Here is a 24426-nt window from a genome sequence, read left to right on the forward strand (position 1 = left end):
AGAATGCGGCAGCTAGACTGATGACTGGGAGTGACCACCAGGACCATATAACACCAGTCCTAAAGGATCTTCATTGGCTCCCAGCGCGTTTCTGAGCAGAATTCAAAGTGTTGGTACTGACCTTTAAAGCCCTAAACGGCCTCAGCCCAGTATACCAGTATCCTTCCTCATTGTTCAGCCCAGACACTGAGGTCCTCCAAGGGTCTTCTGCTGGCTCCTTCACTGCGATTAGCGAAGTTATAGGGAAGCAGGCAGAGGGCCTTCTTGGTAGTGGCACCCTCCCTGTGGAACACACTCCCTTCAAATGTTAAGGAAATAAACAACTATCTGACTTTTAGAAGACATCTGAAGACAGTCGTGTACTGGGAAGTTTTTAGTGTTTGATGTTTTAGTATGTTCTAATATATGCTGTGAGCTGCCCAGAGTAGCTGGGGAAACCCAGCCAGATGGGTGGCATATAAATAATAGTTATTATTATTGTATCTCATGTTACTGTTAACTGCAGCTCAGAACAACAATGAATTGCAGCATTAATCCACATCAATCTCTGCTGAATATTGAAAAATGCAAATAACCCTCAAAGCCCACAAAATTAGTCGAGGGTGCTAGTCACAGTTGATAATTTTGGGTTTATAGGGACCTGAAAGTTCATATATATCAAAGCGGCTCTGGTTTGTGGTTTTTACAATACTCAAAAGCAAAGTGGGGAAATGAAAGTGGCGAAGTAATTTTCATCAAGCCTTGAAAAATTAAGGACTGCCAAGAGAAATTGTTCAGCTGTGGCCATATCACGCTACTATGACTTTGGATAGGTTCATATGACTGAATGTGTATTGGACTCCTTTGCTTTTAAAGGGTTTTTTGTGTGTTTGCCATTGAGAAAGCAAAATCAGCCAGTGCTTTGTGTGTTCTTAAATAGAGCCGTTTCTTATGGTTGTTATGAAATTCTTCAATGCGATGTCACTAAGAGGTGGCTGGGAGGGATGCACATTTCTTGTGTTCTGCTCCGTGTCTGGCAGGGACTGGGGTGAGGTTAGACTCCAGCTCCCATGAGGCTTAGCTATACTATATTGTCTGTACAGTATATATGTGGGTTTTAAAAAAGGTTTCTTTGATTTTCCTGAAGAAATATGGACATTAAACATATTTGTTGCTGTAAACATTACTGAGGCTGTGTGGTTTATTTCTGAGCATTTAGTAATAGCGCTACGTAAATAGAACATGAATTGCTGTGACAGAGGGCGCAATTGGGTGTTGTAATGCTGTAAGTGGGCCCACAGCTTATTCTCCACTGGTTTTTGAGTTGCTTATATAAATGCCCCTGCACATTATCTTGGAAGCTTTGCTTTCTGTGATTTTACCTTGCAAAAGAGCTTTATAACAAATGGATATATAAGCTAAACTTAATATGGGTAGAACATTGAAGCTTCAGGCCTCGGTGAGTTAGCCAACAAGTGAGTCTTATTAGCAGAACTGGTTGGGTTTGGGGGAAGTGAGAAAGCACTTCAAGTCTGAAAAGCTCTTTAAGTGGTAGAAAGGTGTTTTAACATGCAGCACTTGACAAAGAGTTCATAGGTGGTAAAAAGTTATTTAGTTCTATGAGTAAGAAAAGGGAATTTGTAGGAGCAGAAATAGACAGCAGTTGCCATTCTGCGCCTAGTGACATTGAGGCCTTCCATCTGTCCATGGAAAGCTCTTCAATCTGAGCAGGCAAAGAGTAAGGTTACCGTCATAAAGCTTCAGTATGCTGATGACAATGTAGTGTGCGCATGCTCAGAGGATGACCCCAAACCATCCTAAATATCTTTGCAGAAGCTTACGAAAAGCTTGGCCTATCACTCAACATCCAAAAAAACCAAAGTGCTGCACCAACAAGTACAAAATAACCCCTCTGCAGCGCCACAAATCCAACTCAATGGTGTAGTGTTGGAAAATGTCAATCACTTCTCCTACCTAGGCAGTTATCTTTCCACAAGAGCCCACATTGATGCCGAAATCCAGCATCGCCTGAGCTCTGCGAGTGCGGCTTTTTCCTGATTGAAATGCAGCATGTTTGAGGACCAGGACATTCACAGGGAAACCAAAATGCTTGTTTACAAAGCTATTGTACTACCAACGTTACTATATGCTTGTGAAACATGGACCACTTATAAACGCCGTCTCCAACTCCTCCTACTTGGGAAGACAGGCAAACTAATATCAATGTACTGGAAGAAGCAAAGATCACTAGTGTCAAAGCAATGATTCTTCAACATCAACTTCGTTGGACTGGTCATGTTGTGCGGATGCCAGATGATCGTCTTCCAAAGAAACTATTCTATTCCGAACTTAAAAATGGAAAACATAATGCTGGTGGTCAACAAAAGAGGTTTAAAGACTGTCTCAAGGCAAATCTTAAAAAATGTAGTATAAACACTGACAACTGGGAAACACTGGCCTGCAAGCGCTCCAGTTGGAGAACAGCCTTTACCAAAGGTGTCATGGGCTTTGAAGACACTCGAACTCAGGACGCAAGGGAGAAACGTGCTAAGAGGAAGGCACGCTTGGCAAATCCACACTGTGATCAACTCCTGGAAACCAATGTCCCCACTGGGGTTGTGTGGATCCAGAATTGGCCTCCACAGTCACTTACGGACTCATTGTTAAAATTGTGTTTATGGAAGACAATCTTACTCGGCTATGAATGATCGCCAAAGAGAAAGAAGAGTGACATTGAGGCCATGCCAAGACATCAGCTTTGAGAGAACTAACATAAGCATGTTAAAGCTAAAAAATCCAGTTTTAGTTTGTCTAGATTTTCTGGATGTGTATAACTAAAAATAATAAAGTTTTGCTACTGGTATCCTCCAAAGGGATGTTCGGACAAAGATTGCCTTCTCTTAGCCGCAGAATTCCATGGTCATGGCATGGGTTTCTTGAGGATAATGCAACCTGAGATCATTCTCATGTATATTACTTAAAGTATATTTTACATCTTTTATAGTCATGCTTGTCCTTGTTCACATGGTCAAGAGTTTCCCCAGACATTAAACTGGAATCATTCTGAGCAAGAGTAGGGTGCTTGCTAACACAATAATTTGTGGCTTAGACGTTAGGTGCCATAACTGAGTTCCCGAAGTATGTATGTGATGAAGATAGGAATAGAATTTGACAACTCCTCCTGTCCCAGTAATATATGGGCTAACAATACAGTCTTGAGTTTTCCAGACCCTTAATGTGTGGTACAACTTAAGAGAAACACATTGTACTTACAGGTTGTTTAAAATAAAATAAGACACAGACATATTCTGCTAAAACTGGCTATTTGCTAGCTAGCTGCCTCCTAAAATGGAGCTGAGGTACTGTAAAATGGCAGGTAATCACATGAAGTTGTCTCATTAATCAGATTCATCACATAACTTACTTTGTGTCCTTAAGTTGTTAAGCTGAGCATTTTTTCCTGCAAGCAGCAGCTAGTGCTAGTGATGTTGACAGGAGCTGGAAACTGCAAAAATATAATGAGATTGGGTGGGACATGCAGGGATTGGGGCTATAAATTGCTGGGTTGGAGAGGAACAGAGCTGGCATGGGGCAGATCTGCTTTATTGCATCCCTGCTTTTTTTTTTTTGACATGCTGTTCTACCACACTGTGTCTGAACTTGTAGGACGTGCTTGAGGATACAAAAAGTCTTTAACTAGCATGAGTTGCTTCCTCTGTTGTAGGTAGGAAAAGCTCATGAACTAAGCAACCCAACTGCTGTTTCATAATTGACTCTTATTTAGAATCTAGTAATAAAAAGGACAATTACATAATTCCCCTCTCCTTGCCTAACATCAGTCATTAGTTTGGTGGAGTTTATCGTAGTCATTAATGCATCACCTCTTTTATGGGAGTGTATTCCTTGCTCATCAGTTTGAGGTCCCATCTGCACCATACATTTAAAGCAATATTTCACCACTTTCAAACAGTCATGACATCCCTTAATGAATCCTGGGAACTGTAGTTTGTTAAGGGTGCTGAGAGTTACTAGGAGACCCCTGTTCCCCCCACAATACTACAGTTTACCGAGTTCCCTGGAAACTGGGAACTAACTATGAGGGGAACAGAGAATCTCCTTGCAACTCTTCATGGCAAGAAGCCATGAACTGCCCTGAGGGTGGTATATAAACCCAGTGCTTTTTTCCCCTTTAAAAATGTTTAGGGGTATTCTTATTTCAACTCAATAAAATCACTATTTTATAGTTCAAATCGGAAGAAATAAATGGACAAAAGTACAAAGATTCACAAAATGTTTAGGGGTATGCATCCCCCTGTGTTCCCCCAGAAAAAAGCACTGTATAAATCTAATAAATAAAATAATAATAATAAATAAACAAAAGTAGTATATAGTACTACTTTAAACATCAAGTTCAGATGGGACCTTAATCCTAATTTCAAGTGTGACTGCCTCTCATGTGAGGCCCTCTGGTGTCCTTGATAAATTTTTTACTTTGGCTGTGTCCCACTCTTGGTGTATTTGATGGTGTATTTGACACTTAGTGCACAATCATTTTAAAATAATGATTTTATATTTAATTTAATCTAAAAAATAATTTTGGGGAATGTAATGTTGCTTTTTAATGTCTTGGAAAGCATCTTTTACCCTTCTTGATGTAACTGTGCTGGAGAAACCTAGTAAGCTTTAGCTATTGCTCCCATGTGACAAGGAAGCCGCTGGCAGGAACACTCAGCTTTGTTAATTTATGGGGTGGAAAAGTAGTCCTATATTTGCTACATTTGCAAATCCATGTGTGCTACCAGTTGGGAGCACAGAGATATTTATTGCTTCTAACAGAAATATTTAAGGTGATAATGCCAAGTTATACACTGGCTTCTGAAAGCTAAATGTCCAGAGTCAGCAGACATTAGCTTGGGGTTTTTGCATGACAGAAAAGATTTAGTTGGGAGTGAGTGAGTTAGTGTGTATAATGTCCTCTAGGTATAAAAATAGATGGGAGAGATAGCAGACAGATGAATTGGAAATAATTATTAAGAGCAAGTCACATAAGAAGACTTAGTGAAGGGAATCGTGCAGTGAGCCATGTGAGAATAAACAATTTATATAAAGAAGAAATCCACTCTCTAAATCATACGCTTTCCATTTTTTTCTTAGCTTAAGTAGATCCTAAACTTCGGGTTTAAGGAATGTTGGTGGACTAGGCATAATTAAACTTGGAATATCCCCCCCCCCAAAACCCCATTCAGGAGTGCCATCAGAAGAGTCTGGCTTGGTGAGATCAATGGCCCACCTGACTAAGCATCTATTTCCCACAGTGCCCAAATAGCTGCTGCCCAGTTCCCAATTCACCACCCTTTTTCTCCAGGAGGCCTGTTAACAGGATAGGATTAGATGGGAGTTTGGTGTGATTCATTATGTGATTCAACATCTTGGATGGTGTTTCAATTTGGTGTGTGATTCAGCAGAGCACTGAGTGTACGCACACCCCAGTCCTTTTCATGTCAGTGACACAGTTTTTAAACATGCATCATTTTGTGACACAGTAATTCCATTTTACTAGCAAACCAGAGGTTAAACTAACCCCTTTCCAGCCCAGGGAGGAGCGTGGGGAGCGAGAGACACCTACACACTGCCGCTGACGTGCTAAAATGTTGCGACACCGTTTGAAAAGATCTGAGGTAGATCACAAGGGCAAGAAAGTAAAATCTGTGTAACTCTGGGTTGTATCCAGTGCTGGTGATTGGAATTGATGGATGTGACTAGCAGGCCCCGTTAATTCCAGTGAGTTCACTATGAGTAAATTAAATTGGATACAGTCCATTTTGTGCAAGGCTTGGCAGTACCTGACTTACTTAATGTTCTCCTTCCCTTCCCATATTTGTGTTACCTATCAGATTGTAATACAGTTTTTTAAATTTTATGCTGCCTTGAATGACTGACAGAAATTGTGTGAGTGTACATTAAAATGTAGGAAACATATATAGGCAACAAATGAAGATATCCAGTCTTTTTTGAGAGCAGCTTATGTGCATGCTAACTCCTGAATGCAATAAAGAGCTCTTTATCAGATTTGTATAATCAAGGAAACAGGGCCTTGTCCTCCCTGTCCCTTTAGAGGAAACAGTATCCTGCTGTTCACTTCTGCTGAATGACTGAGTTCAGATCTTACAATTTCCCCTTTGATCTACAAATCTTATTAGACATCTCGTGCGAGATTCTGCCAAGCCAACTTTCCATGTAGTGTTTGGTTTTTCAAGCCCCTCTCTTGTAAACCTATCTTCTCTCTCTGCCCTCCCTCGTCCACTAGATTAAAATGGCAGGTTTATTTTTAGAGAGTTAGCATTTCTGGCTAGTCTGATTTGAGGCTGCACATACAGGCTTTTTCAAGTGAGGCAGAAAATCCGATAGGATGTTAGCAACACATCCTTTCCTCCTGCTAATTAACACCAGTTCTGTGTGCTTTCACTGGGGCCCCACATTTTAATACCTAATGCTGCCTCTAGGTCACAACTGTCTGTTGTTCTGCAGTCTTTTGTCGCATCCAAATCCTGCCATCTCCTTCCCTCACCGGAAGGGGAGGAGCCAATGTTAGCTGGTCCCATATTTTCCTTTGCTGCAACTAGGTAGTGTACCTGCTAGTAGACAACTAGCATGTGGTGTTGACTACTATGTTTAGTCAGTAATAGAATCCTTAGAAATGTTGCCCATTTAACACTTTCTCTCTTTTGCAGGCTCAAAACGTTCAGCTTAGCAAGGACATGACTCTTGCCAGCAACCGCAGCCTGGCAGAAGGCAATCTCTTATATCAGCCAAAGCTGGATGCCCTGAAGGCTGCATTGACGCAAAAATATCAAGAACTGCAGGTTATCTTCGAAGCATATCAAATAAAGAAAACGAAGTTAGGTAATGAACCCTTCCTTCTGCATCTTCCTGTTTGAAGTGTCTGGCAGAATGTGCATGCAGTAGAACTCTGTGGCAAACCATACTTATCATTCCTAAGTTGGTTGGTGTAAAGGCATACAGGGTGTTGCTGTCTAAGGGTCAGTAGAAATGTAAGTAGCTGAGGTGGCCACATTTATTCAGTTAGATCAGGGATGGCTGACTGGTGACTTCCCAGGTGTTTTTGAACTGCAACTCCCATTAGGCTCAGCCAGCATGGCCAACATCTGGAGAACCGCAGGTTAGCCACCCATGAGTTACCGTATTTTTCGCCCTATAGGACGCACTTTTTCCCCTCTAAAAATGAAGGGGAAATGTGTGTGCGTCCTATGGGGTGAATGCAGGCTTTCGCTGAAGTCTGGAGAGCGAGAGGGGTCGATGCGCACTAACCCCTCTCGCTCTCCAGGCTTCAGGAAGCTATCCCCCCAGCCCTGCAAGCTCTGGGAGCGATGGCGAAGCTGCGAGCAACTTCGCCATCGCTCTCGGACCCTCCAGGCTTCACGCAGCTCTCAGCGCGCCCAGCTCTCTCAGCGCGCCCAGGCTTCAAGCTTCGCGCAGCTCTCCGCAAGCGGTGGGAGCCCGGTGCTGGGATCCCACAGCTTGTGGAGAGCTGCCTGTTCTGGGGTCTGGGGTCTGGGGAAGCTCGGGCTTCCCCTGCCCCAGCCCCGCGCCTGGGGGAAAAAAAAAGTTCCCCCCCTTTATTTCCCCCCCAAAAAACTAGGTGTGCCTTATGGGCCGGTGCGTCCTATGGGGCGGAAAATACGGTAGATCAACCATTATTGGGGCTATTTTTTATTTTTTGAATTATTTTCCTAAAATGTCTGGAGTTTAATATTTCATTTAGCAATTTTGCTTTGATTAATATCTCTTACTGATTTTTGTTCCATTTAGACCGACAATCCAGCAATGCTTCCTTGGAGACCCTTCTAGCACTGCTTCAAACAGAAGGGGCTAAAATTGAAGAAGACACTGAGGTCAGTGAAAAGAGCCTAGGAGATCAAGTGGCCAACATGCCTCTGGCATTGGAAGACCTCTTGTCCCCTCTGGGTTCTCAATGCAATCTTGCAAGCTTATCACTTCACCTAAAAGAGCTTGCAGAAAAATACAGATTACTTTAACAGCCCACCGACGTAAATATTTCCCTGAGTATGACTGTTTTCACAGGACTGCTTGAGCAGTGGCTCCACTGGGAAGTAGGGAAGGGTGTCTCATGATATGGAGTTTTGCTGGAGCCCTTCTGAACCCAGGATTCAGCGCTGCAGCTTGACCTTGTAGAAGTGGGCATGTGACATTATTCCTTCTCAGATTTAGCCAGGGAAATGGGCGTGAAAATCTAGCTGGGAGGACAGAGCAGCTTGTTGGAGCACTTACAGAAATTGTGCTCCTGGCTCTGTTGGTGAGTTGAACTTTGGGCACTGCTGGACAGTTCCTTCCACCTTGCTTGGTCCACCACCAGCCTGTGATCCTAATGTAGTTCAGGAGGCCACAAGCACTGCAGATCAGTGGTGTGGGGCACAACATTTCCCCCAAAATATTTTCACAGAAGATTTTCTGTTCCATAAATTCATTACTATGAGTGGGGACTAACTGCAAATCCAATATTAAGTGAGCTTGGTAGTTTCAAAGTTTTGTTTTATTAAATGATAGTTAAATCATTCTGTAGGGTTGCAAATTTTTACTGGAAAAAATGAATTGGAAAAATTGTCCAGAGCCTACATAACTGCCACAGATGGCAGCCTCCTTGTTTTAAACTCTATCCTTGCTTTAAGCTGCTTAGGGTTGAAAACAAGCAAATTCCTTGGTCACTGCACTACAGAGTTAGTGCAGAGAACCTGGCTGTATCAGTCACATTGTGCAAAGAAATAGCAGCATGTTTTCAAGGCTCTGTGTGTGGTGCATGTAACACAATTATGTAAGTTGGCTTAAATGCCAGGTTCTTGGCAGAAAAACAGTGCGAAATTTCTTAAGCAAATCATCTTGAGAATCTTATATTAAAAACAAAAAAGTACTCTGGTGGTCATGGTTGCAAACATATGGACAGTGTCTAGAGGTTCAGATCAGAGAGGGAAGGGAGGAGGTGAGGGGCAGAAGTTAATTTCCTTGTTCTCTTCGATCCCAGGCTGTTTCCAAGCCTCCAAGTGCCTCAGAAGCCTTAAGAAAAGCTAGTAGTAACTTCTGCAGGAAAGAAAATCCCCTGAAGATGAAAGAGGAGTGGGAGGAAAATAGTCAGCTTCAGACTATGCACTGGTAGTCCACTGTCCCTCATGGCTGTTCTTCTAGCTCTTCGCTGGGAAAAACATTCTCCTTTATTACTTTTATCATTATTTATTAAATTTATATAATAAATTTCCAGGGAGATTTGCAGTATATACAGTAAGCATATATTCTCACAATATTCACACCATCTGTGTAACCTGTTTCATGTGTCCAGTTTGGAGTAGGCAAGAGTCACACAGAGTATTCTCTGGCATAGTTCAGAGGGACAGCCCCTGCCTTGCATGAAGAAGGTCCTAGGTTTAATCTCCCTGGTATCTCCAGGCGAGGCTGGGAGTCAATGTAGGCAGTATTGAGCTAGGTGGACTACTTGGCCTGGCTCTGTATAAAGCAGCTTCATATGTGCCTGTATACTTAAAATATCCATATTCCTATTAATATGTTCCCAGTTAGCATACCCCGTGGCCTTTGCACAACTTGGCTGGCCATTTGGAAAATTATGTCACGGTACATTCCTGTCTCTAACAGACAGGGAAACACCAACTGAACCCTCCTAGCAAAAGCCACAGGGAGGTGATTATTGCTTTTATAATGCTGCTTGGATGCAGATCTGTACTTGAAAAGAGCTGATGACACACTGCCTCTTAACCTACCTCGCAGGGTTGTTGTGGAGATTAAATGAGGAAGAGGAGAACCATGTACACCTTGGAGAAAAAATGCTGGGATATAAGTGCAGTAAATGTTTCAAAAGAGCTGCTCAGTGTTTCAGAGGCCTTACTGATCTGTGGCAGAGCATCATGTTTTGCATGTAATTGGTAGCAGGTTCAGTCCTGGTATCTGCAGTTAAGAATCTTGTATAGTGGGGCTGAGAGCAATTTCTGTCTTGAGACTTGGGAAGTTCCTGCCAGTTACAGTAGGCCCTATTGAGCCACTGTCTGGCTTCCCACGTAAAGGATCGAGCCTTGGCAGCGCAGCTCATTGGTTGTGCTGCTGCAAGCTGAGACAATTATATTCTTTCATTTTGCATAGGGATGGGTCACCTGTGGACCTCCAGATGACTATGGACTACAATTTCCATCATCCTTGACATTGGCCATACTAACTGCAGCTGATAGGAGCTGGAGTCCAACCACATCTGGAGGCCCACAGGTTCTCCTTCCCTCTTTAGCAGAAAGAGATGCAGTGATGGATGGAGCCTGATGTTTTTTGATTAGGGAATATATTTCCGCAGTGTGTCCCTCCCCTAATGGTGTGTTTGTTGTTTGCAACAGAACATGGCTGAGAAATTTCTGGATGGTGAAGTTCCATTGGACACCTTCATTGATGAGTATCAGAGCCAAAGGAAACTGGCTCATTTGCGACGCGTAAAGATAGAAAAACTCCAGGAGATGGTGCTGAAGGGACCAAGACTTCCCCTGGTGCCACCTCAGCCGAGAGCCACTGAGACACCACCAGCAATTCAGACTTCAGAGGCAAATGCTGCTCCTTCTGTTCTGCCTCGCCGCAATCCTCCACCGCCCCCCCTGGCGCCAGGAGTCCCAGCAGGACGCTTCCCCACTCCCTTTACAGCAGCAATGAATGCAGGACCAGCCCTCCCCTATTCAGGTGTTCCATACCCTCCGCTCCCCCCTCGAACAGGAATTCCATCTACTACTCAAATGCTCCCTCCAGGATATTCAGCTCCGTTTACCCCACAGTACCCACCAGCGTTGCCCCAAAGACCACCGCCTCGCCTCCCACCAAACCCTGGCTTTATCCTACAGTGAAGATGCCATCATGCCCTGACTCTTGTGTTTTGGTGCTGAACTTTTTACTCTTTATCTCCCACAAACTAAACCTAAGTAGTGGCAAATCTCCAGACTTTGCACACAAGAAATCATAGCTGACAACTTGTGCATCAGAGCATCCTGCAAAACATCGCCGTGTTTTGTTTTGTTTTAAATCAACAACTGCATAAAACACTTGCTTAGAAGGGTGGTGGGGCAGCCGAACTGTAAATTTGATTGTTTCCATATTAAGTGGGAACTTGCATAGCTCTTAAGAGATTTCAAGTCAGTGTGGAATGACTGTGACTTCCCAAGGGATCGTGTCTCTTTCTCTACTTGATTTGCGCATGAAGAACTTCAATCTATTTCTGCAAAAAAAAAAAAATCTCTGTTCTGATCTTTTAAATGGTAGCTGTTGCATATACATTCTGACTATGAAAACACAGTAAAATGGACCAGCCAGCAACCCTGGTGACTCGGTGCTTGTGCTCGGTGTTTGCTAACTGAGGCTTTAGCACCTAATGCGGGACAAGGTGCTTCCCATGCTGAAGTAATCCCATTCATTTCAGTGAGATGATGCCAGTGTAAGTAGGTCCCTAAATTGCCTTTTTTAAATGTGTGGTAGGGATCGATCAACTTTTTTTAAACGTGATGACCTCCAGAAAGTCTCAGGATTTAAAAAAATAAGTAGTGAATGGACACCCGTTTTTCCTCCTCTTGTCGGATCTTTGGACCAGATCCAAAATTTTGTATTTTGTTCCACTGGATACCTTCTGCAACCTCCCCATTCCGCTTGCTGTCACCCTTCTCTCCTCATCAGTCTGTCTCCCAAATTCCTTCATTGTGGCATGTAGGGTAGAGGGTCGTCTTAAAAAGGCTTTTGACCTGTATTGTCTTCTTGCATTGTGGAGAGCAAATTCTGTCAAACACACTTTTGTGTGTCATGACTTCTAACTAATCTGATGGGCAATTAGTTCTATCAGTTTATATTTTCATCACATCTTGGTCTTAAGCTAAAACTCCCACCCCAGTGGAGAACCTCGAATCTGTTTCGTATTGAGCCGGGAGAGAGCTTTCTCTTCCCTCCATGCCCCTCTAGTCTTCCAAACCTTTTGTTTCTTAAAATTGAAGACCTGCTTCCATTTACAAACTTTTCTAGACTGACTGCTTTTGAATGAATCTTGGCTGTTTTTTGTATTTAATTAACTATTGCAGTCATGTGACAGCTTCAGAGTCTTGAAATTTCATTGTTGCTTTAGTCCTTCTGGGGGCTCACTCTTGCTATTAGATGGGTCTGTGACAGAGCCCTGAATAACAGCTAAATATGCTAAATGCAATTTTTCATTGCATTGGAGTTTCTTCCAAGAGTCTAGCAGAGGGTAAAAGATTGTAGAGGGATTAGCACACCAATTTCACATCATTGCTCATTGGTGTGTTTGATTGATCTCTCATTTTAATAAGCGTGGATAGCTGTAAAATGAATAACGTTTCAAGAGTGTTTGGAGAGGGACAGTTGTTGCTGAATTCAGTAGGAAATGGTTCTGAGCCTTAAATTTTGCAGGGGAATCATCCACATTCCACGTCAAGATAACCTTGTTGATTACTGTCTCTGTATATGCTCTTGCATTCTTCAGCATAAAACTAGCAGAAGCTTAGTAAGAAGCCGAGGGAGAGAAAAAAGAAAAATCTTTAGAGGTGTGATAGAGGTATAGGGTTGAATACAGAGACAGTAGTACTTAACACACAATGTAGTTAGAGCAGACTAGCTACTTCTGCTCTCAAATGCCTCTGTTACCAGTTTTCCCATAAGCCTTTCAGCACAGCATCTTGCAGGAGTAGTTTGTTCTATACGGGGCTATGAAATTAGTTGAAGCGAAATGCAGATTAAATTGCTGCTGCTCTTTCTTTGTAGTCAGCAGGATTGCCTTGTATGCTATTGAATGGTGTATCTCAAGGTAGCTGGAATGAGTGTGATTTTCAAACTGGCCACCATAAAGGAAGCGCCTCCTCTAGTCTTGCTGCTGGTGTCCTGCCATAAGCTTGAGCCATGGTTGAGTTTGGGTTGCATTCAGACTTGGCCTTATGGCTTGCCAGGAACAAGATTTGTTCTCTGGTTTGCTGCTTGTGGTTTGTCTGGGGGAAATAAACCATGGGCCCAGATTCAGATGCAGTGCAAAGTCATGGGTTAGTTCATAGCATTATACCATCTTCCTCAATTTCCTCCCTCTTAACCGAGCTAGGAAAATAGACTGTGGGAATTCTAGCTATGAACGCTGTTGAAGTGGATGAGCAAGACCCCCAAACTTGTGTCTATGCACTAAAAAAATTATATAGGCTGTAGAGGTAAGAAGAAACTGATGTTAACAGCTACAGCAATTCCAAATTAAGTAAAGTACGTGTGTGTGTGTATGTGTGTGTGTGTGTGAGAGAGAGAATCTGCATAGGACTTCAATAATTTGTGGCAGGAAAACATGCTTCAAACTAATTTGCGGCTTTGTGCATCTTGACTGTGAAGAACATGGAAGTAAAAGTGTTGCCATCCGTGGGCAGCTTCCTTAAAGCTGCTGTAGCGACACTCTTCATTTCTGTCAGCTTTTCACAAAGCATGCATTTCTCACAGCTCAAGAGTGCAAGGAGGAAAGTGTGAAGCTGTGGGAGCAGCACATCCATTAGCAACCTAACATAACTGTTTTACTGTGGAAGTCTCAAGAAGGCCTGCTATTAATGCATAATGTCCTTTAACACTTACTTAAAAACTAACCAACCAAGCTGCAGTTGCCAATCTAGACCTCCTTATGCACCCTCCAACTTTCTTTCTGCCACTTTTCTCCCCCCCCCCCCCCAGTACGCCATCCTAGTCTGTAACTGGTGCCCTTTTTGTTACGACAGGAGCTAATTTTTTGTCAGGTTTGCAAAACAAAATGGCCATAAGAAACTTTATATTGTATCATATTTACATTCTTCTGATCACTGCCCCTTTTGGGTAAGCTGGCTAAAAGAGCAAAATGCAAAAACCTTTCAGCCTGGAAGCCTCTTTCTTCAAGCCATAATCTTCTGTTGGAAGATAAAAGATGAAACGTGGGAAATCCGTGTGCATTTGTGCCCCTCCTTGAACTGCCATTTTTCTGTTAGAGGCCATTCACACTTGCCTTGGAACAGGATATCCTCTTCCCATCTGGCTGTGGGACTCTGAGGCGAATTCTGCCAGGACCAAGATTTTGATCTTGGTGTATGACTAAGTCCTACTGTGCAAATCTTGGGGAATTGTGAAATTCTAGCTTGATGTAGGAAAAATGGTTTCTAGGGTCTGATCAGGTATGAGCTTTTAGTATTCCATGGATGACACAAGATCTCTTTTTTAAAAAAAATGGTGACAAAAGTATACCTGTATTTGCTGAATTCTGTATCTATTATAATCTTATTTGGGCATGGTAACTTGAGTTTTGCCCTTTTTTCATTTTCATTTTCTGTGCTGCTTATTGTGTGTGGAATATGAACCTTTGGAGGTTGGTGAATTTGAAAAGTTGCTTCCTGTTCATAATTTTTCTTGTAAAGGATGCTTCTTGTGTACTCGGAGGCGCATGGAGGACTCCTATGAGTCACTTCTGTGTCCTAAAAGATTAAGGGGGCTGAATGAGTAAGACGCCTGACTTAATCCTAGACAGAGCCATAAACTGGAGCTTCTGAAAGAGCCTTTGAATAATTGGTTTGTGTTTCAAATAAGTTGTCTGTAACTTGTTCAGATGAGTCATTTGAATGCATTTTGGGGTGCCAGAGTGGCTTGTGAAGGCCATTCCGTGGTTGTAACACTACTTCATTTTGAAGATCTGATTAAAAATTCTCCCAGAAGTTCAGTCTTGGGTGAGTCTTTCAGCCAGTCATGTTACTCATTCAGCATGATGATAAGTCATCCTTTTTCCAGCAACCAGAATACAAACACTGGAGCTAATGTAGCCATCTTTTTCCTGCTGCTTCAGAGCTCACATTTGAGTGCCTAAGTGAAAGGCAGACCTTTGTTTGGTGCTATATCTCTGTCAGTTGCCCCTCAAATTAGACACAATGTAGGTACCAATTATGTCTGCCCACCCCTTCAAAAATAGGTTTTGTTTAACAATAGAAATTGGTTGTTCGTATACTGTTGGCTATCTTTATTCCACCACCACCCTCAGCATTACACACTCAAAAGAAAAAAACTTGAGGCAAATGTCTAAATTGAGGTAGAAATGTTGACCAATTGAGGCAGAGGCATCTTAAGTTTAGATAGCATGTGCTGGGCTGGTGGTAGAATTACTGGCATTCTCACAGATTCTCCAAGGCTAAACGGGTTAAATATTTCTCTAGTTTATAATGGTGGTATAACCTTTTCATGCGAGCATCCTTTGTGTGCAACAGAGGCAGCCACAAGCCCACTTACAAATTTCACAAAACATATTTATATACTTTCTAAAGTGTTTTTAGACGGTGATTGTCCCTATCAAGAAAGAACCCCAAAGCCCATTACTAGTTTTTAAAGAAATTTTGCCTTTTAAAGCAGCAACAATGTATTTTGCAATTGCTGGACTGTTCAGGGATTCCTCATGGAGAAGACAACCACACTACCAGCAGCAAAAGTGGACTCTCTTTGTATCCAGCAGCAGTGCATCATGGCTGATGTGTGCCTTAGGATCACTGTTTGTGACTTGCTGATAAAAGATACCTGCATATCTTTCAATTCAGTGGCCATTCAATTGTCTTTTTCTAAGGGCTCCTTTCTGAGGGTTTCTTTTTATGATGCAGGATTTCGAAAGTAAACACAAGGCAGTATCTGCAATTTGCTTGTGGTGAGAAGTGTAAATATGTGGTTGGTAGCCATTGTTACTAAACTGCTGTAATCAAGGAAAAGGTGGGGAGGGCTGATCCAGTAGGCCTTCCGGTGAGCAGGCTGGTAAATCAAGCCTGCCAGAAGAACTTCTGTTTGTCTCAGATGTGGCAGTTAAAGGAGGGTGCAGGCAACAGCCACCTGGGGCTCTGCAGGGCGAGGAAGGTGTTGCAGTTGTGGCTTAGGGGTTATCGCTTGGCTGGTGCTACAGTGGAGCACTTGTTAGATGTCATTGTGTTCAAAATGGTGGTAGCAGGAAATGCAGTTGTTAATTGTGCAAGACATACTTTCAAATGTTTGTAACTGCATGAAGGAGGGCAAGATCTTTTGTTCCCTCTTGCATGGTGGAAGTCCAAATGTTCAGCAAAATGTTGGGGGATGAGCACAGAAAGCAAGCTGTCCTGTGAGGTCCTATGAATGCAACACTTCTTACGAGAGAACACTGTTGGACATTTCTTCTGATTAAGTGGGACCTGGGTGGAGATGAAACCAAAGGAGTCAGATGCAAATGGATGAATGATTTCTTCCCCACCAATACCTGCTGCTTGCACCCTGATCCTGCACCCCACTTCCTTCTATTCTGCATTCATACAGAAGGAAGTATTACATGTGGGGCTTGGCCACCAGCAACCAGTTGTGGAGTAACAAAGGTGAGAGTGGCATTTGAATGGGAGGCACTCCACCGTGGGTGGGGCTTCTTGATCTGTAGGCCACCTTGTGAACAAGTGTTGAGCAAGCATTCCCCCTTTATGGAGTAGACTTGATTCCAGTAGTGGCAAAAGATTTAGGAGCCGCCTGGTCATAACCTTCTTCAAAACACTTCAACATATGACTTCAGATGCCTGCAAGTGGCAAATGTTACCTGAAAACTTTACAAGTTTTTTTTAATAAACAAAAGCAGTTGAAGCTCAGAAGTTTAAATAGCGTTAGAATATAAACTGTTTTAGTGTTCCATTTCAGATATTACTCTTTGGTGACCTTTATATAAAAAATGCAAATGTGTTTTTGTTCATTATACCTGTATTGTGCAGCTAGTAATGTTTTTTTTAAAAAACCACCCATTGAACATACACTGTTGTGAAGTGAAGAAAGCCATACTCCCTTGGCAGGGTTGTGTGTGTGTGTGTGTGTGTGTGTGTGTGTGTGTGTGTGTTTTGGAGAGGGGAGAGCCACTTTTTTTATACACAACTGTCTTAATTGCCCTTTCTATAAGAGTATACACATGGAGGGATGTCTGCTGTGAAAGGGAATTTCACAGTGTACTTGCTTGACATTAGACCATGCCTATTTCGTAATTTGTATATATTGTGGGGGAAGTATAAGTGGATTTTGCTGGATTAGCTTCACACATCCAGTGGTAGCAGCAGAATGCAGAAGGGGTGGGGTGGGATTAGTACGTAAGAAGAGTCAAACTTAGGATAGGTAACTAGTTTTACTAAAGGAGGCTGGCAGTGTATTTAAGTCCAATAAAGAAGCAGGTGTGTCAGATGCTGGCAATTTGGTAATCCTCTGTAGTAGGCTGCATTCTGAGGCATTATCCTGTCGCTTGTGCCTCAGGGGCAGGCTGCTTGACGCTTCATCCCAGGGTAAGCTAGTCTTGGGAAGACATGCAGCGTGTTGCCTCTAACCCCCAGAGAAGCTACTGGATACTTAACTAAGCCTCTAGCAGAATCTCACTTCTGGGAGTAGGACTGTTCCTAATGTAACAAGTCTGTAAAAGTTTCCTTTGTGCTATACAGCTGATGAGGATGTGGTTTCAAAACGAGCTTCGTTTGTTTTTCTTGTAGAATTGGCTGTTAACAATTTCAAGATTGCAGTGATTACCGAATAAAAAAATGCTAGATTTTGTACAAATGTGTGTCTTCTCAAAATTACCTTTTACAACTCTTACAGTCGCGGGGGGGGGCGGGGCGGTACACCCTTTTTGAATTCTGTGGGTTCATATATGAGGACATAATCTTAAAACCTGCTAAGGAACAAATTATTGTTAAGTAAATACAATCTCAGATGAACAACAACACATGACACATTACACTGTTCCATGATTTATTTAACAGAAATAAAGCCAAAATGGAGAAGCCATGTGTGAAAAACTGAGTACACTTTAGGATTCAGTAGCTTGTAGAACCACCTTTAGCAGCAATAACTTGAACCAATCTTTTCATTGTGGAGTAATTTTGGCCCACTCTTCTTTACAATGTTGGCATTTGTTTATGCACAGTTCTCTTAAGGTCCTGCCACAGCATTTCATTTGAGTTGAGGTCTGGACTTCAACTGGGCCAATGCAACACCTTGATATGCAAAACCAGAGAATTCAGAGAGGGTGTACTTTCTTTTCCCCATGAGTGTACATTGTGCAATTGCTGCTCAGTAAAGTACCACTTTGCCGCTTTGCTTTCCTCTCCCATTGACAAAGATGGAAAAAAGTGACTGAGCCACCTAGTTAACCATCAAAAGGGAAATATATTACCTTGAAATATGTTAACTATGCAGATAACCGCTTCTGTGCTGAGGCTGGTTTGACTTTGTAAAAGAATACTGCACCATTTAATTTTGACAGCTACCACTGTTGGAACGTCAAGGCAAGAAATAACCCATTTGTTTTCTTAGACATTCACACAGCAATTTCAGTATCCTAACACACCACTTGTCTTATTTTATTGCTTATGTACAAGAATACCACAAAGTGTAAACAAATCAAGGCAGACTTCCAGCTATTTGCTTAAAATGTCATTGTTTTTGCTAGTAGAAACACTCCAAAGGAGAGGATAATTATTTTGTGGTACTAAAGTCCTTTGCAATTTGCAGGTACAACGAGCACCAAAAATAATGGCCATGGTTCAGTTCCAATAGCAGAAATCTTGCTCTGGCTACAATTCTGCTAGATACACTTGGCAAGAACAATGTCCCAGTGAAGCTACCTTTATATAGAGTCGGCCTGAAGGACTGAACTTGGCAGTTGTAAAGTACCTGCTCAGCAATATCATTAATGGCTTAAATGGAGAAGCCAAGCTGGACAACTTGGTAGAGAAGAGGCCCATATGTTGAAGCCAGCCAGCTTCAAGGAGGTGGTACTAAGTAATAGTTGTAAAAATATGATCTAGAAAAATATCAGGAAAACAGAACACGGAACAAGGTTTCAGGCAATTAATCCATTTTAATAAGCTAAATAGTCCTATCAAAAATTTAGCATTTGGTTCATTTCCCACCCCCTTAGCTTTCCTATAAGTTGCAAATCCTCCTGCTCCCCACCACCACCCCTATTAAATGTCAAACTCTACAACTGTTTCCATCAATAATTGTGATAGGAGTTGGGTGGTTGTCGTTTTTTACATTTTATTCCTAAATTGGAATTTTATAACCTTAAACCAGTGTAGACTTTTTCTCTGCTTTCAGTGCTTCTAGAAGTTGTCAAACCTTTCTGTACAGTAAATAAATCCTATTCCTTTTTAATACATATACAAAAACTGACAGTCTAAAAAGATTGTTATCCTTTTCAGAGTTTTCATCCTGGGGGAAACATTTTTCAGCCTGTAGCATAAACACTACAAAGAAATCCAAACAGCCTACTTAAAAGGGGGGGGTCACATTTTTTTAAAAAGGCTCCTGTAGTACAGTGATAGGTACACCAACGTTTACTCGAAACAGCACAAGATTCCTATTGCTTATAAATAACTGATATCCACAAAGTAAACTTTCTCCCCTCACCCTCCCCATTTAGGATCTGTGTTCCACATAGGTAACAGGCAGCCTACAGTTGCTTTAAGAAAGTCGTTCTAATACTACAGATCAGGTCAAGCTATACAATTCAAAGGTACCTTTGCTTCTTTCTTGGTCAAGGAAGTAAGTTTTCAGTGTAAAGGCAATGCCAGACACAAGGCAACTGAGGATTTATCCAATCTGTATCTGTTTAAAACACAGACATTTTTAAATGTTGGAATGTCTATAGTTCAGGGCCTTCCAGAGCAGCCCCCTCTCTGTGGAAAGGCAAACAGTCTTTGAGTCTTCCGCCCAGAAATCTGTTGCTTGGAGCCTGCAGGCAAGGCACAGCGCCTGAACCCTTCCGGGCAGCAGGAAGAAGAATCAAGCTGGCTAGAAGCTGAATCCCACATGCCCTTTGCTCTTCTCTTCCTTTCCAGGTTGCGTTGTTTGCCATTTACACCTTAGAAGTTGACAACATGTGCCTGGAACACACCATCCTCCTGGACCAGGTACAGAAAATGATAAGATGTGGATCGTTACTACCCAACTAAAAGAAATTTTAATGCAGTGAGATTTAATCAATCTATTTGTGCCAACTGTTATAAGACACACACTGTTTTTGGATGATGCATGTCAGTTCTATGCGCTTGAGACTAGAGGGGATGCTTTTAAGGCAAAATCTTGTGTCCAATTAAGTTAGGGATGTATCAGTTAGTTAATAGAAAACAGTTGTTACCAGCCCTCAAGCTGATGCCCTCCAACGATCCAAAGGGCAGGAGTGATAGGGGCTGGAAAGGGTGTCCTGTAGCCTGGATGGTGTACTATAAATGAAAACGAAGAAGCTCCCTCTAGCTTGTGACCCTTTCAGTCAGAGTAGCCCAGAGGATTATTCTAAAAGTCCAGCGTCTTGCATCTTCCACCCCAGGAGGTTCACAGCCTTCTAATGTTTCTCTGTTGCCTCTAAACATGGAGGCACTATAGCCCAAGGGCATGAGGAACCTGTGGTGGTCCCTCCAGAGGCTTTTGGTCTCCCAGCTCACATGACCTGTGGCCAGGGATGGTGGGAGCTGCAGTCCAGCAGCACCTGGAGAGCCACAAGTTGCCCACCCTTGCCGCAGCTTGTGAATGGCTGTGTTTTCTCATTCCGCAAATGGCAGTTATCTCGGGGCAGCAGATTGCACAGACTAGATGTGTGAAGAAATACTTTCCTGTATTGCTGATTTCAGTTTCAATGGGGTGACCCCAAATTTCTAGTATTACAGGAGAGGTAAGGCAGTTTTGTTTTAATCTACTACTGCAGCATTGCTTGCCATTCTACAGACACTATTACATGCCCCAGCATGTTCCTCAGTCTCCCTTTAGCCACTGCAGTGCTCTTCTGCACCCTCCACAGTATTATGCCCACTGCCGGGGAATCACCATTTTTGTGGCAAGCAGAGTCTCCAGAGGATTCCTCAGGGGAAACCTATGTGAATCCCGTACAACCGTGACAAACATGCACTGATCCTGGTAATGAATGATTCACATAAGCTTGCTAGCCTCATGATGTTTTCTGGGCCTGACTGCTGTGAAAAGGCTGTTGCTTTCTCCAACCACGCACACCCCTTGTTCTGCGGCTGAAAGTATACCGTACCTCACAGGCTGGCTTCAGGGACTGGACAGGCTTCTGAGCAACCGGAGGCTTCTTTAAGCTGCCTGGCTTGCGGGCAACTGTTGGTTTCCCCCCCTCTGCGGTCTCATAGTCAACACCAGCCAAGGCATAATGCTGCCTTCTCAGCTCACCGAGACGAAGCCTCTCATTCTCCAGGGTCTTTTCCAACTCCAGCACTTTCACCTGCAACAAGCAACATTCTCTGTTGAGCTATGGGGAGTGAGAAATATCAAAGACACCCCACTTCTTATGCAGCTGTTGAACATAGTCACTGTTGCTTAGTTCACATGTTATCCATAGATCTACTCCCATGGACCAGAGTGCGGGAATATTTCTAACTTGGCATCTCTACTCCCAGGTGGCCAAAAGGTCTCCCACTGCTGCCTTTTCTCCCCCTCATGCCTGGAATTGCATCCACGCAGCCCCACACGTGTCCCACACCTCATTTTCTCAACTGCCTTGTCTTCCGTGGCACAACTTGGATTAGGGTCTGGGGACCAAGTACTGTATTTTTCCATCTATAGGATGCCCCCATGTATAAGACGCCCCTTATTTTTGACATTATTTTTAGGGGGGGATTAGTCTTACACATGGAAAAATACGGTATGTGTAGCTGAACGAAGACACGCTGTTCTCATTTACCCCTGCTTCTCCATGCTCTGTTGTCTGCCCTGTGATATTCAAACTGTAGTATCCCCTTGGCTGTTATGTGTTACTAAAACATTCACAGCTTGTTCAACTGGTTTGGACCATGCAAAACTCTCATCACCCCCAGCCATGCTGGTTGGGGCTGATGGGAGTTGTAGTGCAAAACAGCTGGAGGACACCAGCATCTGAAAGGCTAGTTGTGTCTCCAAGCTCTGCCAGCTGTAACTGACATGCTGAAATCAAGCCACTGTTGTGGGAAAAGGTAAGGATTAGAGCAGACGGACAGATCCAAAGAAGGGCTACTGGGCAAGGAGAGTCAGGCTCAACCTCTGTAGCCTTAAATACGGTGGGAAGAGGCAGCAACTGCCCGTTCTTATTAAGGCTTGCTTTCAACTCACTCTTCAGTGGACAAATCATGGCTTACATAACACCAGTGTGAAACCCCAGTCTGCATGGCCTATTTAAAGACGTCCCAATGACGACATCTCATCCCTCAGATGCTCAAGGGGCAGTTGGCTCTTGTGTGAGAGTCACTCTGGGAACTATTAACCCAGCTTCTATTTTATACTTCCCCAGGAATCTTCTCAACACTCCCCCTGTTTTTCCAAAGAACCCAAACAGTACCTGTGTCTCCATTTCCTCCATCTTAAGTTTGATTAAGGACATTCCAGAGAAGTCCATGGTCTCTGAAAGGAAGAGAAAAGCAAGTTTGTTGTAGAAACTACATAAGTTTTCAGCAGGGAGGTGAGGGGCATTTTTAAAAACTGAAAGGTTGCCGCTTTCTGCTACCCTAAACCCAGCCCCTCACCAGTGTGTTCTTGCTTCAGTAGAAGTGTTGAGCAACTTACTATGTAGCAGGAAAGACCTTCGCCATTTTGAGCAATAACAACATTTGGGGAAAGCCTTCTGTGCTATTGCACCTTTTAGAAAAGCCTCTTGCTGTTCAATAGAACATATTTGCCCCCGACACATCTAGTCCGATACACGAGGCAGTTCAATGAAGTTCTGCCTCCATCTCCCTGGAAGTTGCACATGGCACCAAGCATAAAACTTCACAGCTATAAAAAGGCTAGGCAGGTTTTTTTTATATGCAAAATAACTCCTCTCTCCTGAACAGCTTAGTAGTTTCTTTTTGAGAACCACAGAAGACAAGATGGGCCACACCAGAGGCCAGCCAGATGCCTCTAGAGGGGAAGCCCACAAGCAGGACAGGAGTGCAGTCACCCTCCCCCACCCGTGTTCCCCAGGAACTCAGAGGCACAAGGCCAGCCCCAGAGAGCGAGCATGACTAGTCTCTATGGCTAGCTGCCTCCTCCTTCATGCAACTGCCTGATCCCCTTTCGAAGCTACCTGGGTTGGTGGCCAGCACCACATTTTGTGCAAGCAAATCCCACAGTTTATCACACAGTGTGCTGTGTAACATAACGTAACAAAAAACAAAGTCCCTCTTAACTGCCCGTGGAGTCAGTCCAGTTCAGTGATTAAAGCACTGGCCTCACTCCAGAGAGACCCTCCTCTTACAGAGATCACCCAGATACCTATAGGAAGCCTGCAGGCAGGACCTGAAAGCAACAGCCCCCTCCCCACTTGTGCTTCCCTGCCACTATTTCCTCAGAAGTGAGTCTCCCTGTTCAATGGTGCCTGACTTCCTGGTAACTGCATTTTAGGACTGCAGCCTGAATGGGCCCAGGATAGTCAGATGCTCAGCCCAACCTACCCCACAGAGTTGCTGTGTGGATAAATGAGGAGCAGCATGTACACCACCCTGAGTATGGGTAATAGAAATAAATAATACAGTAATGGTGCTACTCTGTCAGCCTTTCATATTAGCCCTGCTCTCCTCATGTCACACTTCTCATAATTTTGCAAGCACTAGAAAGCCTTTAAAAAAGCATTTTCAAGAACGCAAGTCTGCCATTTCACGCTGCATTTCCCACGTCCACGCCCAGCTCCACTGCCATGCCCAGACCCCAGCAGCTCACCTTTGTCTTCAACCTGCTCTTGGCCTGACTTTGTGGAAGCCACGACGTTGGCGGCCATTTCATTGACGGTGCGCGAGCATTCCTGGAGCTTTCCTAGGTTTCTGCTGTGCTTCTCGGCTTTCACCTGCCATCATCAAGAATATTTCAAATCTTTCAAATCTTTTGCCAGGTGTAGGGAAAACACGAGCAAAAAAGGTCTGCTAGTCCAACCTAAAGCTTTGAGCAGCAGCAGCTTGAGGCCAGTTCATTTCAGAACCAGGGCTGTGTTTACTTGTTACAGTAAACCACTTGGAGGCAGAGCTTAGGATGCTGAAAAATCTCTGCTGTTTTATTTCCTAGTCTGCAGGTTAAGGACATTAGTCTTGTCCTGCTGCATCAGAGCCATCTAGTCCCACATCCTGGATGGAAATCCTTCAAGAGAAGTGAGCAAAGGCACTCCTCAAAGTGGAGGCATTCAGCTGAGCACCACCAGAGAGGTAGGAAAGGAGTGTGCCATTCCACAGTCGCTTTGAAATGGGGACGTCTCATAAGAACCTAAGAAGAGTCTTGCTGGATCAGACCAAAGGCCCATTTAGTCCAGAATCTTATTCTCACAGCACACAAGCAGGTGTCCATGGGAAGCCCACAACAGGACCCAAGTACAACAACAACTCTCCCCAGCTGCAATTCCTAGCACCCACCTCAGAT

General features: G+C 43.4%; 2 protein-coding genes across 3 annotated transcripts in view; one reads left to right on the forward strand and one right to left on the reverse strand.

The window, feature by feature from the left end:
• Positions 1 to 14333, forward strand: part of VPS37B (VPS37B subunit of ESCRT-I) — a 28254-nt gene extending 13921 nt beyond the window's left edge. Inside the window, exons 2-4 of the mRNA XM_053368327.1 lie at positions 6711 to 6882; positions 7810 to 7892; positions 10404 to 14333. Coding sequence (XP_053224302.1) covers positions 6711 to 6882; positions 7810 to 7892; positions 10404 to 10898 — 750 coding nt within the window. The 3' untranslated portion in view covers positions 10899 to 14333. The remainder of the gene's footprint in view (positions 1 to 6710; positions 6883 to 7809; positions 7893 to 10403) is intronic.
• Positions 1 to 24426, reverse strand: part of HIP1R (huntingtin interacting protein 1 related) — a 297989-nt gene that overhangs the window by 215381 nt on the left and 58182 nt on the right. For both annotated transcript variants that reach the window (XM_053368313.1, XM_053368314.1), the window contains exons 29-32: positions 23740 to 23863; positions 22382 to 22443; positions 21092 to 21292; positions 19867 to 19958 (exon numbers count right to left, since the gene is read on the reverse strand). In XM_053368313.1, the coding sequence (XP_053224288.1) occupies positions 19920 to 19958; positions 21092 to 21292; positions 22382 to 22443; positions 23740 to 23863 (426 nt within the window). In that variant the 3' untranslated portion in view covers positions 19867 to 19919. The remainder of the gene's footprint in view (positions 1 to 19866; positions 19959 to 21091; positions 21293 to 22381; positions 22444 to 23739; positions 23864 to 24426) is intronic.

The sequence above is a fragment of the Podarcis raffonei genome, chromosome 16 (genome assembly GCF_027172205.1).
Source record: "Podarcis raffonei isolate rPodRaf1 chromosome 16, rPodRaf1.pri, whole genome shotgun sequence".
Lineage (NCBI taxonomy): Eukaryota > Metazoa > Chordata > Lepidosauria > Squamata > Lacertidae > Podarcis > Podarcis raffonei.